Source organism: Bipolaris victoriae (genome assembly GCF_000527765.1).
Source record: "Bipolaris victoriae FI3 unplaced genomic scaffold scaffold_36, whole genome shotgun sequence".
NCBI lineage: Eukaryota > Fungi > Ascomycota > Dothideomycetes > Pleosporales > Pleosporaceae > Bipolaris > Bipolaris victoriae.
Genome location: NW_014575356.1, coordinates 155,375 through 167,533, shown reverse-complemented (window position 1 = coordinate 167,533; position 12,159 = coordinate 155,375). Strand labels below are relative to the sequence as shown.

Sequence of the window (12,159 nt, the reverse complement as noted above, 5' to 3'; positions counted from 1 at the left end):
TACTGTTTTTGAAGAAAATGAGGTGTGGATGGTGTTCTTGTTATGATGAGTAAATCACAACAGTCATGTATCTGCATGACGGGGCTCAAATTTTGATGCCATCAAGCGAGAGTGTCAACACGGTCTGACAGTGTTACAGTGAACAAAACACTCTTAGGCCGCTGCAAGTTTTGCCCATGTCGTGGGCTGATGGGTTGACGGTGTACGGGTGTTGCTGTTGCTAGACCACGATTTCGCCCCCGACGGATGAGTAGTACTGTTGCTCGTATATGAGCGATCGGCCTGACTTTGCTGCGATGGCTTACGCGGGCGATCCTTGGCCGCATTGGAAAACGCTGCATTCGGGCTGCCGGAAGGCTTGGGCTTAGCCTGTCGGTTGAGCTTGGGGCCGTAGTGCTTCCTCTGCACAGACTTTGTCACGGGCTCTCGCATATTGGCAATCCGTATGACTACGTCAAACTTACCCTTGTATTGGGCAGTCTTCTCAATGTCAAAAGCTTCAAGTCGGCGAATCGTGAACGGGTTCTCGAACTTCTTAAACTTGGGATGCTGTTCATCTTTAGGGGCAGCCTTTGGCGGCTGGTCCGCCGCAAGATGAGAGACCTTGGACAGTTTCACCGTGGGTAACGAGCCAAACTCCCGATCTTCAAAGAGGGCCTCAGCGCCTTTGCGAGTAATCACCTCGCTACCGCGGTCGTTTGAGAAGGGGTTCCTCTGTGGAGCAGTGGGGAGAGATACGGTGGCAGGCCCTGTGCTCCCGCGAACATCAAGTGAAGCCTTTGACAGTGCAGCTGGAGCGACAGCGCCTTGCTGCGGAATGGCTGGAGGCAATGGTGGGTTGGCAGGGTTAGACGCTGGACGAGTAGACCCGGGTTTGTCGAGAAGCTTGTTAAACCTAGCCTGCCATTCCGGGTTCATTGCGAGGGGCCGAGCACCCAGAGCCTGTCCGCGCGATGGCATAGTTACCTGGGCAGTAGGGGATGGGCCCGTGCCTGACGCCGATGGAGGTAGACGTACAACAGGGGAAGGCTTCGGTAATCTGACCAATGGATGTCCCGCATCGCTACTGAAGGCGGGGTGCGTTTCTGTCTCCGGTGGAGGTGGAGGAGAGTCGGCCTTGTTTGAAGTATGCATGGCTGAAGACGACATTGCGTCTAGCGATGACTCGGTGGGTCGAGGGAAGAATCGGGATGCGCGAGAGCCAGTGGCTTGCTGGAGGGTACCTTGACCAAGGACTTGTTGCGGCGATTGGCCTTCATTGACAGGTTTGGGAGCATCGTCCTTCTTTAGGCTGTCGACAAGAGCAGCGTCAGGAACAACTTTGTCGTGCAACGTAACCTGTGCTTGGCCCCGCTGGTCCTTGTAGGTCTCTCGCAGCTCGGGGCGGAAACCCTCACCCTGACGTTCTCGCTCCTGCCTGCTTCTCGCCAAAGCCTCCTGGTCATCCTTGAGGATCAGATCACTGAAAGTATCCCAGCCGCCGCCAGTGATGGGCTTGACAACCCTGCCCGACCTTGAAGGTGGAGGGGGCTGTGCATGCGGAGTTCGCTGCTGGAACATTGGCTGTGAGGCAGGCATCTGTCGGGTTGACTGTGGTGTAAGACTCTGGGGAGGGATAGTTGTCCCAATCGGAGCTGTTGCAGGTGCTTGAACAGGAAGTGGCGGCTGGGCTCCAGGACGAGACTGGCCTCGATAACCAGAGTCAAAGGTACCGTTGCCCAGGGCTCGATCTTTCGCTTGCGGCGGTCCCCAGACTTGCGAGGTCCAAGGTCGAGGTTGAGGTGCTGTTGCAGGCGCCCAAGCAGCTGGTGGACCCTGAGGCCTAGGCCCAGAAGGGACAGCCCCGTCTGTTTGGTGTGCAGTGGCGTCAGAGTGAACAGTCAACCTGGACTTTTCACCATCACGAGCAAGCGAGTCAAACGGCTGCGCAGGCTGCTGCTCCAATGAGGGCGCGGGTGCAGAAGGCACCTGCTGGCCTGGTCGGGCGTGCTCTGTTTGGGGCGACTTCTTCACTGGGTGTGGCTGGTGCACCTTCATCATGCCATATTGAGTAACCTCACCGTCCGTAGTCGGGATAGGTGGTTTTGGCGGTGATTGCACAGAAGTTGCCGCCGTTTTCTCCTTCTGCACCGGCTTCTCAGGCCGAGAGGGAGACTGCTCCTTGGCCTTGGGCTTCGATTCAGGCGGACCCATAGCAGCAAGTTTCTTCGCAATGCGCTCTTTCCTCTCTGCCTCAGCTCGCTTCTCTGCCTCCTGATCTTGTTGCTTCTTAAGACGAGCGCGCTCAATCTTCTCAGCCATGAGGCGTTTCTGTACCTCAACAGGGTTCTCCACAGGCGGCGCCTGTACTGGCGCCGGTGCATCTTGCATGGCAGGTGAAGTGACGGAGCCATAAGGCGAAGCGGGGTGTGCATGTGCAACGTTCGGGGACCTCATCTGTTGGAAAGGCGAATTGCGAGAAGCCACAGACTCGGCATGGTCGTAACCGTTGATGGAATGCGATTCGCGACGTTCCATGTGCATAGGACCGGTGGGCATGTCTGGTGCTCGTGGATCTATCGACATGCGTCTAGGTATACCCCCACTAACGTTTGAAGAGTTCCTTCGCCTACCCCATGCAGGGCCGTCCGCACTTGCTCTCGATGTCTGGAACGCAGCTGACGGTTCTGCTGGGCCGTCCTGAGCGGGTCTCTGCAGCACCGAAGGCTGCTGTCGGAAGTTACTATCACGTCCACCACTTCTCCGTGCATCATTGTGAACAGGTTCATATCGACCGCTTTGCGAGTTGAAAAGCTCCCTCCCATCTCGGGCATCGCGTCCACCGTTATCATTTCGCCATGAGCGATTGAAGTCGTCGGGAGCGATTTCCTTGGTAGGTTGCGAGGGCATACTATCGTAACCATGGGATTCTCGCTGCGAGTAACGCGGAGGGAGTTGGTGTGCGGGGGGAGGATTGATCTGCGCAGGGGATACTTTCTCGATCGGAGGCAACGGCGCCCATGGTGATTTCTTCTCAGTCGCCGATGGTTTGGCTACCAGTGTCGGCTTCTCTGGCTGGCCTTTGAGGACGAGACTCGATTTTCCGGTAGGTTGTGCATGTGCTCCAGGTTTCAAAATGGTCTTGTTACCGCCAGTAACGCTAGGCTTGGGTGGATTCGCAGTTGGGGCAGGAGATGTTGAAGGTTTCGGTGTCTCGGCGGGTACTTCGGGCTTGAGTATCGTCTTTGGCTCCTCGGCGGGCACTACTGGGGTTTCTGGCTGTACTGCAACTGAAGATTTTGTCCCGTCCATCCACTGCACAGTTTCCGGAGCCCAGTCATCTTCGTCATCGTCGATATCTGCCCACTTGGCTTCTTTGCCTGCCTCATCTGCCTGTAAACGTGTCGCAAGGTGGATTCCGTACTGCTGTTTCAGCTCTTCGTCGGTGAATTGCTTCGGTGGAGGTGGAGGTACTGGCTGGTTCTTATTCCAGACTTTGCTCGCATCTGGGCCTGCGCCCGCGCCGTTGGCCTGTCCGAGCGTACGTGGGGTGTTGCCAGTACCTGATTTCGCGACGAGGCGGGGTTTTGCCGAAAGCACGTTGGAAGTCTTGAGGGATGCAGTAGGAGTCGCTTTATCGCCCGGTCGCGCAGCGGGAGTCGATGTAACCGTTTTCGCCAGAAAGCTCTTTGTCACAGATACCGACTTGAAGGGCTGCTTCTTCGCTGCTGAGCTGGTCCGTACATGACTTCCATCCCGCTTCGACTGATCAACGCTACCAGGACGGCTAATGTCTGTATCCGAACCACCGCTTGCGTCAGCCAGAGCCTGTGAGTCGGACACCGAGAGTTCGCTGGATCCCACCGTAAGGTGGGGCTGTCTAGTCTCATGCTGTGACGCGCCTGACTGCTTGTTGTCGGCCTGCCACTGTCAATGCCACCTCCATACCCCTAATCGTCGCTACTTACAGCTGTCGCTTGTCCTTGGGTCTTCTGCGACACGTGTACACTACCAGCCGAGGCTATATCTATGCCGTTCGCAGTGGGTTTGGTGGAGGGCGCTTCGGACGGAGTGGGTTTGGTGGTCGCTGTGCCCGAGGGCGGGTCGCCATTAACGGCGGGGTCGTTGGTAGTTGATGCAGATTCGTCGATGGGCGCCGAACGTCCCACCGACTGTGCTTCCTTTACCACATCGTTGGCAACCTGCTCTGCCATAACAGTTTCCGGAACTGCGGTGGCGCAAGACCCAATGTCAGAACTATGCTTGTACTCGGATTTGGAAGAGGACATTGCGTGAGCGGCGTCGCCTGGTGCGAGTCGACTCTAGCCGGGTGCCCGCGATCGCTCATATGCGACCCGTAAGCTAAGAAAAGTTGGAAGTAATCACCTAGTGTCAGATGCTTAGAGTCGCCACAGGTGTCAAGTGGGCGCTTCCGCAGAGTCGATGTCTGCAAGTTGGTTGCTTTGGAGGGCGGGTGGTGCGGAGGGTTTCAAGGGTTTCGAGGCGGAGCTGGCGGGCTGAGCGGGCTGGCGGGCAGTCGCGAACACGTGCAAAGTCGCGCTGTTTGTACCGGACGGCGAAGACTCGTGGCCAGATAGGAGAGATTGGGTACAAGGAGCCCTTTGGCGGCGGGGCGGATTGCGGGTGTAGATCGGTGTATAGGAGGTTGAGGCGAAGTGTAGCCACGATGGTGAGAGGCGCTAGTCTTGGCACGGGCTGGGGCCTTCTTTGTATGAAGTCCCAGAGTATGACGAGGGCTTATGCACATCACATCCAAAGTATACATAGTGCCACCTTAATCATTCACATGTGTGATTTTCACAGGGAAGTTGGAGCGAGCAATGCAAAGGCGCAGGTAGCCTGCAAGACAGGATCACACGGACATGGTGCAACCGCCACGTGAGAGACCATCATCGCTCCAACCGATATGACTGTGCGATCAGAGATGTCGCAAATTTCTGATGATGCATGTCATCTAGACGTTTGTATGCAAGCAGAGCATCTCGCCATCGCAGTTAGAGGGCATTGCCCGGGGCGGCGCAGCCTGTTGCATGTTGAAACATGGGCTGAACAAAAACACAGTCAAGTGCACAAAAAGAAAGACTGTCTTAGCAGAGTGCTTGATTCCATCTACACTTTACTTATACAAGTGCTGTCTATCCGGTCATGGTCATCCAGCGCATCTCAAACGAGCCGCTTAGTGCTCGTTGTTCTTGTGGTGGCCTGGGAGCTGTGAGTCACATCGCCTCATTTATGCAGCTAGTCAAACTTACGGAGATGGAAGTAGTAGTTCTGGGCGTAGCCGAGCGCAATCAGGAAGCCAATGACGTGGACGAGCGCTGTGCTCGGTCAGTTTCGTGTTTAATATGCCATGATTTGCGCTTTGGTTCACAACTGCTCTCGTCCCAAGCGGCCACAGATGTACTTACGCCTTCCGGATGGGTTCTTGCCCATGTGCTTCTTCGCGTAGCGTCCGAGAAGACCCTTGGCCTCAGGCTCGGGAGCTGGGCCACGGGGCAGCTTCTCGTAGAAGTTGACGACCTTTTGCATGCGGACGGCATTGGGGGAAGAGCCGATGGCCTAGTGGGTGTATCAGCTTTGGTGGTGTTTGGGATGGGTTGAGCTATGGGCGTGCAATGCGATTCGCTTGAGCAACCGGGATTGTGGGCGAGGTTCGTGGTGGTTCAAAGCATATGCGATCACGGTCGCGGGTATTTACAATATCGCCGGTGAATTTCTTGGAGAATTGGAGCTCTTACATTGGGAGAGGCAATCTGTGGAGCATTGTCAGCACGATGCGCAAGAGGAGGGGCGGGTAGAAAGCCGGACCTTGGGGGGAATGAGGGTCGAGAGACCGCGCTTGGTGATGAAGCTCATCTTGACGGCTGTGACTCAATTAACATCAATTGCCCTCTCTCGGCATATCGGTCTGTGTTCGGGCAGCGTACCAGGGCGGGCAAGACGATGGAGTGGAGATGGAGGTCGTGCGGTCGGTGGTGAGGTTCGAGAAGAAAGCTGCAGGACGGATTATGCCGGCGCTTTTCGCCAAGGAGCCACCCCAGCTTCACCTCATCGACATCACCAACACCCGCGCCCGCCACATCGACTCTGCAACCACCATGTCTGCCCTACCCAGGTCAATTGCATCGCGAGTGCTTGCGCCTGCCCTGCGGCCCTCTGCCGCCAGATTCGCCGTCCCTTCGTACCGCGCGTATTCGACAAACGAGCCCACTCCGCATGCACACAAGACGAGCCCCGAGGATGCGCCCGCAGTCAAGCTCACCAGCTCTTCCACTCAGATTCGCGAGGAGGGTGCCGCTGAAGGGATGAGGAACCGTCCGGATTACAACGCCGCTATCGATTACCGCGTCTCGTGCGTCACTCGCAATCCCCGGGCACCATATACATAAATGACTAACATCTTCCCAGCAACTTCTCCCCCATCCCTAAGCGTGTTATGGATGGAAGTGAGCCTGGCGAAAGTGTGCCCGCCGCTGTTCTCTCAGGTGCCCCAACCGACCTTCAGGCACGCACTGTCCGGTACGTCGGCCCCACCTATCTGATATCAAGAAGCCATGCTAATACCCCCCAGCATCTATAAGCCCTCCAAGACAGCCACACAGTCTGGCACCTGGAACGCATCACACTGGCTTATGGACTGGGATGTCCTTCCCAAGGGTCACCGATGGGAGAACCCGCTCATGGGCTGGCAATCATCTGCCGACTTCATGAACGGACACAGGATCGAGTTCAAGTCCAAGGAGGACGCCATCAACTTTGCTAACAAGCAGGGCTACGAGTACTTTGTCCAGGAGCCCAACAAGCGGAAGTTTGTCCCCAAGGCTTATGCCAACCTCTTTACTCACAGCCCCAAGAAGCTCAAGGTTGTATTGACCAAGTAAGAGTTGGATTCAGGGGTCAAGGAGCAGCACATGTTTATACTCGATCGACGAGAATTTCGAATGTTTTTACATCTTAATGTCCAGTTATGGTTTCTGCGTTGCGTGTATGTCTAGACACTGTTGGCCTAACGTGATACCATTTACCTCTAGAGCGCCTGCATTCTGCGTATACTCTGAATGCACATGTAGGTCGTCACTGTACTTTTCTACCGTGTGTTCTCCTGCCGCAAGTTCAATATTTATTTGTCATACAAATATTTCCTGTCCGCTCATCTTCACTCATCCCACATCAGTGTCAATTCACCATCATCCAATCTCGCTACACACCACCGCTTTCACCATTAACATACACTTTCACCCCACAAAACTAAAGAAAAAAAACACACCAAAAATCCTATCAGCCCTCAAACGACCATTCTTCCCATTGCTATCCTACCTGTCATCCCAATCAACACACCCCCCAAGTTGCATCCAGCACCCGCAGCTCCACCCCCCACACACATACATAGCCCAAGCCCAAGAAGCTCAAAAAATGGGGCGAGCAGGCTACGACACAACCTACGTCTGCACGACAACCGACTCCGCTGCAACGACCGCAATCGCAATGGCCGATGCCCAACGCGCCAAAGACGCTGTAAGAACACACACACACACAGCAAACGATTATCCAGACCAACCCATTTTAATACAAGGCTAACACTTCGTTCCCTGGTAGAAAACAGCAGAACAAGCAGTAAAAGCAGCCACCGAAGCCAAACTCATCAAAAACAAGCATTCGCGTGGGATCGTGGTATGTAAAAGCGTAATGGAGAATGATGGTTGTTGGGGAGGCTGAGATAGAAGGTTAGGCTGCGAGATTGGCGATGCAGGAGAGGACTACTTCTGCTGCGGCGGCGGCGGCGGCGGCGAAGAAGAAAAATTCCTGATTCTATAGAAGAGCGGTGTCAAGGGCTTGACTTGGGCTTCTTTGCAAAGGGATGAAGGGCGGTTTGGCGGTTTAGCGGTTTGGCAAGTCCAGAGGATTGGAAAAAAAAAGGGGGCAAGGCATAGGAGGCAGAGTAATGTTGGTGTGAAGAAGGGCAAGTTGTTCGCAATTGCACTTGATCGTTTCGAAGAGCCGTTGCTTTGAGAAGAAGAAAAAGTGCGGTTGGTCCTTTTTTTTTCTCTCCAAAGCCGAAGAGAAGAAGGAGAGAGAAAAAAGGTAAAGTCAAAAGTACACTGTATCAACACAACTAATCCTAATAATTTTATCAAGAGAAGACAAAAAAGGAGGGAGAGGCCGTGACTTCATAAATTATGCCAATTAAAATGCTACAAATAAAATGAATCAAACAAACAACAATGACATCTTATACTCTATTCCTCCACCTCACACTAACGGTCCTGACCCTCTTCGCCGCGGAAACAGCTCTAATCGCATCTCTTGTCGGTCCAAAAAACTTGGCTGCCATTTTTTGTACGCCAGTAGTCAAATTGGGGTGCTCGCCATCATCCGTATCCCTGACAGCATCGAAGCCAGAAAAGTTGTCGACAAAGCGGACGGGGCTCTGGGCTGTATTTTGCGTAGCGATGTATGTTGCGATTGCGGCGTTGAGGTCCTTGATACCCTGCACAGGGGTGGCTTTGAAGCGGGCGGGGTCCAGAGGAAGCAGGTTGGAGAAGATGATTTGCATTCTGCTGTTGCTGGCGCGCATTTGGGAGATGAGGACGTCGTAGGAGGCGAGGATCTGGACAATGGGTTTTTGACCGATGAGAACGTCGTTGGTGCCGATGAGCATGATGACTACGTCCGGGGGATTCTGCTTCAACTTGGCTACCAGGTTGGTGGTGGCAGCCCAGGCAGTTGCTTGAGATCCGGGGTGGCCTTCGTGGTCTTGGTCGATGTTGGTGCCAGAGCATGTTGATGTCTGGCTGCCGACAAACTCAAAGTTGGTGATACCCGCAGCTCGGAGAGAGGTTTGGAGGTTTGCGCGCCAGCATCGCTAAGATTTAAAGTTAGTACGTGGAACGGTTTATATCAAAAGGTTAATGTGACAACGTACTGAGACAATGGACGCCCCAAAGGGCATTATCCTGACGGCTCTTTGCGCGCATACTTCAGTCGTCAGACTGAGAAGCCCAAGAACCAGAGCACCGAGTTTGACCATGATGTAGGATGGGTGAACCCAGATTGACCGGGGGTGCAAAAGGTTTTGGGGGACTCCGAGTGGTTCCTTGTTCCAGAAGCACTCCTCGAAAAAAGGCAAGCCGCGATTGAGTGACTATATACCGCGCACAGACGTTGATTGGCGTCAAATATGGTTTCGTAACTGGCCGCCAAAGGATGTCAGATGTCCGGTTCCCTGGGATATCGGAAATGGATCAAAATCCAGTGGTGATACGAGGAGCCGGAGTAATTTAAACTGCTTTCACAATTTCGAACGGGCGGGAGGGTGGAGTGGCTGTACCCTGCGCCGATCCTGTAGTGAGAATCAAATATAGAGCTTACAATAAAGCTAGGGCCTGGTTCACAGCGATAAGTCCAAATAGGGGAAGGGTAAATTGCAAAGATATTGCAGTGAATTGTAGCCTGGAACAAAAAGCCCCTCGGCCAGGTGGAAAGTGCTTCTTATATCCAAGTGTCAGACGAGGCGGAGAAGCGCACGGGAACCTGACTCCATGTTCATAGCCCACGCACCCCCCCTTGCGCCCATGGGCGTCGCTAGAGAAACAACAGCGAGGATGTGGGAGGTGTGCATGACTTGAGTGGCGTGCGACGTGCGGCGCGTGGTGCATCTGTTGCTGTACGCAGTAATATTAGGAGGAAGCGGCGGTGCCTGGCTGATGCAGGGCCGGGTGGGCGCAACCCTGTAGGTAATGTCTCCACTTTGAGCCTAGACAAGGCCTGGTAAGGCTATCTGACCGCTAAGGGATTTAGCACGTTTAATCTGACGTTGGCGATGGATGCCGAGGGGGGGAGGAGAAAGAGGACAGGGGAGGCCGACTGTCAGATGATAAGTGTGATGACAGTGTTGCATATCCTGCGACCTGCATTCTGAGGAGCCCATGTTGTTATTGCCCCAGACGTTGGAGGTGTCAACGTTACAGACATGGCAGAAAAGCAAACGGGTAAACAAAGGACTATGCGCCATGACGATAAGCGTGTCGACACAGACTCCTCTGGTATGTGATTGACAATGACTCTGTTTACTCTATTTTCGAGCAGGTTTGACAGCAAGTTGAACAGCCACAGAGTCTCTGTCGGCCTGGCCTCTGGTTCAATGGATTGAGCTAGTCTGGCGTCGTCGTGGACTGCCGAGATTGAGTTAGACACATGGTTTGCCGGCAATTTAGGTTAAGCATGCGTATACTAGTTGGTATGCAGGGCGCATGCACGTGTGCGTACTACATGTGCAAGACGTCGGTCGTCGGCGCAAGCAATGTCGGTAATATTGTATGCGAATGGCATGGTACGTAGCGGGCGCATACTTAGTTACGCAGTTGGCGTTCGGATGAGCAGTGGCATGGCTGTCGGCGGAATCGCCTGTGCAAGCCAAACGCAACAAGCGTGATGCACTGCTTGATGCCGCGGCCGCCCCGATGACGGTAGTGAAAACCTTGCCGTACGGCTGCAGGCCTGAATGGGGTGAGGTTGACGTTTTACTTCTTCCTCCTGCTCTGCCGCCATAGGGCTCTTCCCCCCAGGCCGCTAGCATACGCGGTGCACTATCGGTTGCACACGACTGTTCCTGCCCTCGCCGTCAATTTGATATTGTTGCAGAAATCAGTCGGACGTTCACTCGACCCGCTCATTTGCGCCGCCGCCAAGCATCGCAGTCTCCATTATTCCACAAGCGCGAGGAATGGAAGGCGAAGGAATCTAGACCTGGACCCGCAACCGTCACGGCCTTGTCGCTTAAACGAGTACGTGTGTATACCAAAGGGGACGTTCATTGCCCGAATAGGAACTGGACTGCTGCCAACAAAGGCAAAGATGGACGCACACACACCCTTCTGGATCCAACAGAACATGACAAGGCGTATTCCGCGGCAGCCCGTTTACGCAGGTTGCGCAGCAGCGGAAGGGTCCATACGAGAATTGGCCTTTCCTAGGCTCCGCTGCGGGCTCGTATTCGCACAACATATGGCCAGACTCCAACCACGCTGCGGGCTCTTCAGCCAGCCTTGCTCGCACTTTTGCCGCTCGTATAAAGATCGACACTGCTGGCTGCATGTCGACATGCGTCTGCGGGGTAGTGAGAACAAGTAAAGAATGGAGTTCAACGGTACTAGACCTGAGAATGTCATTGTCCAAACATCGTGACCAGGCGTACTTTTTTTTGGCGTTCGTTTTTTCGGGCGGGGGGGATCAGGCCTTCAGTCTGGCGTCAACAGTGACAACTGGATTACGACACGTGCATAATTCATGCACGATTTATGCTGACTTCCGGTATCTGGTACCACTCCACCAGTACCCGGACTTCCGCAGTCAAGATCTGCCGTCAGATCAGACACAACAGATGAGATGCAACAATTGCGAGAATTGAAAAGCAGTCAGCCAGGCCACCACTGCTATGTACATGCACAGTCATATTGAGACAACCACCACGCCTTGCATACGTTGAGTACTCAGCCCACTCTCTGCATGCAGCAACACCATGAGAAAGAAAAAACCCCGCAAAATCTCAAATCCGCAAGCCGAGAGGAAGCGTACTATGATCCAACTACTCCAGTATTGCCACCACTAATCGCGCGACACATATCGATAGACAGATAGTAGTAGTACAGACCCAGCCTACGCAATAAAGTGTGGCGCACATCCAACAGGGCTGCCCCCAAATGTCACCCCCCTCGTCTTTGTGGCTTGCCTACGACATACGCCCAAGCCCGCACCCGCAAAACAAACCCCCAACCGGAAAAGCTTGACTGTAGCACTGCATTGAGCTTAGCAACATCTTCCAAGCCACTGCGGCTGGCTTGTCTCGCACCATGCAATTATGCTGACGTAAAGTCTTGCTGGCGTAAAGTCTTACTCGAACGCTGCAAGACCGCTGGAACATAGCCACCCACCACGCATTGAAAATGTCTAACTATGTCTTTCAGCCTACTCACTTTGCTCACGTACTAACCGCAGCATGAGTCCAGCACAGCACAGCACAGTACAGTAAGCCCGTCCACCCCCCCCCCCCCCTGAAACACCCCCTCCGTCTCACCTCGTCACATACGCCCCATCCACGAAAAAAAAAATCCCCTCCACCCCATCACACATCTGCCTCCCATTCCCCACTCATCCCCAAGT

General features: G+C 54.1%; 6 protein-coding genes across 6 annotated transcripts; 3 read left to right on the top strand and 3 right to left on the bottom strand.

Annotated features, from left to right (window-relative positions):
* Positions 1 to 153: 153 nt before the first annotated feature.
* COCVIDRAFT_15461 (hypothetical protein) lies at positions 154 to 4,268 on the bottom strand (the record flags this gene model as incomplete). The annotated part of the gene is made up of 2 exons (XM_014701759.1): positions 154 to 3,906; positions 3,948 to 4,268. The coding sequence occupies 2 exons, from the start codon at positions 4,266 to 4,268 to the stop codon at positions 154 to 156; spliced, it is 4,074 nt and encodes a 1,357-aa protein (XP_014557245.1).
* Positions 4,269 to 5,176: 908 nt separating this feature from the next.
* COCVIDRAFT_26088 (hypothetical protein) lies at positions 5,177 to 5,856 on the bottom strand (the record flags this gene model as incomplete). The annotated part of the gene is made up of 5 exons (XM_014701783.1): positions 5,177 to 5,202; positions 5,253 to 5,318; positions 5,409 to 5,559; positions 5,739 to 5,753; positions 5,809 to 5,856. 5 exons carry the CDS (start codon positions 5,854 to 5,856, stop codon positions 5,177 to 5,179), a joined length of 306 nt encoding a protein of 101 aa, XP_014557269.1.
* A 242-nt stretch (positions 5,857 to 6,098) lies between these two features.
* Positions 6,099 to 6,881, top strand: COCVIDRAFT_97660 (hypothetical protein; the record flags this gene model as incomplete). Its single annotated transcript, XM_014701839.1, has 3 exons — positions 6,099 to 6,352; positions 6,409 to 6,519; positions 6,572 to 6,881. The coding sequence occupies 3 exons, from the start codon at positions 6,099 to 6,101 to the stop codon at positions 6,879 to 6,881; spliced, it is 675 nt and encodes a 224-aa protein (XP_014557325.1).
* Positions 6,882 to 7,413: 532 nt separating this feature from the next.
* COCVIDRAFT_37223 (hypothetical protein) lies at positions 7,414 to 8,174 on the top strand (the record flags this gene model as incomplete). The annotated part of the gene is made up of 4 exons (XM_014701838.1): positions 7,414 to 7,515; positions 7,597 to 7,671; positions 7,730 to 7,771; positions 8,142 to 8,174. 4 exons carry the CDS (start codon positions 7,414 to 7,416, stop codon positions 8,172 to 8,174), a joined length of 252 nt encoding a protein of 83 aa, XP_014557324.1.
* A 56-nt stretch (positions 8,175 to 8,230) lies between these two features.
* COCVIDRAFT_97381 (carbohydrate esterase family 3 protein) lies at positions 8,231 to 9,028 on the bottom strand (the record flags this gene model as incomplete). Its single annotated transcript, XM_014701837.1, has 2 exons — positions 8,231 to 8,863; positions 8,924 to 9,028. 2 exons carry the CDS (start codon positions 9,026 to 9,028, stop codon positions 8,231 to 8,233), a joined length of 738 nt encoding a protein of 245 aa, XP_014557323.1.
* Positions 9,029 to 9,970: 942 nt separating this feature from the next.
* COCVIDRAFT_15458 (hypothetical protein) lies at positions 9,971 to 11,130 on the top strand (the record flags this gene model as incomplete). The annotated part of the gene is made up of 4 exons (XM_014701758.1): positions 9,971 to 10,043; positions 10,235 to 10,330; positions 10,642 to 10,784; positions 10,849 to 11,130. 4 exons carry the CDS (start codon positions 9,971 to 9,973, stop codon positions 11,128 to 11,130), a joined length of 594 nt encoding a protein of 197 aa, XP_014557244.1.
* Positions 11,131 to 12,159: the final 1,029 nt, after the last annotated feature.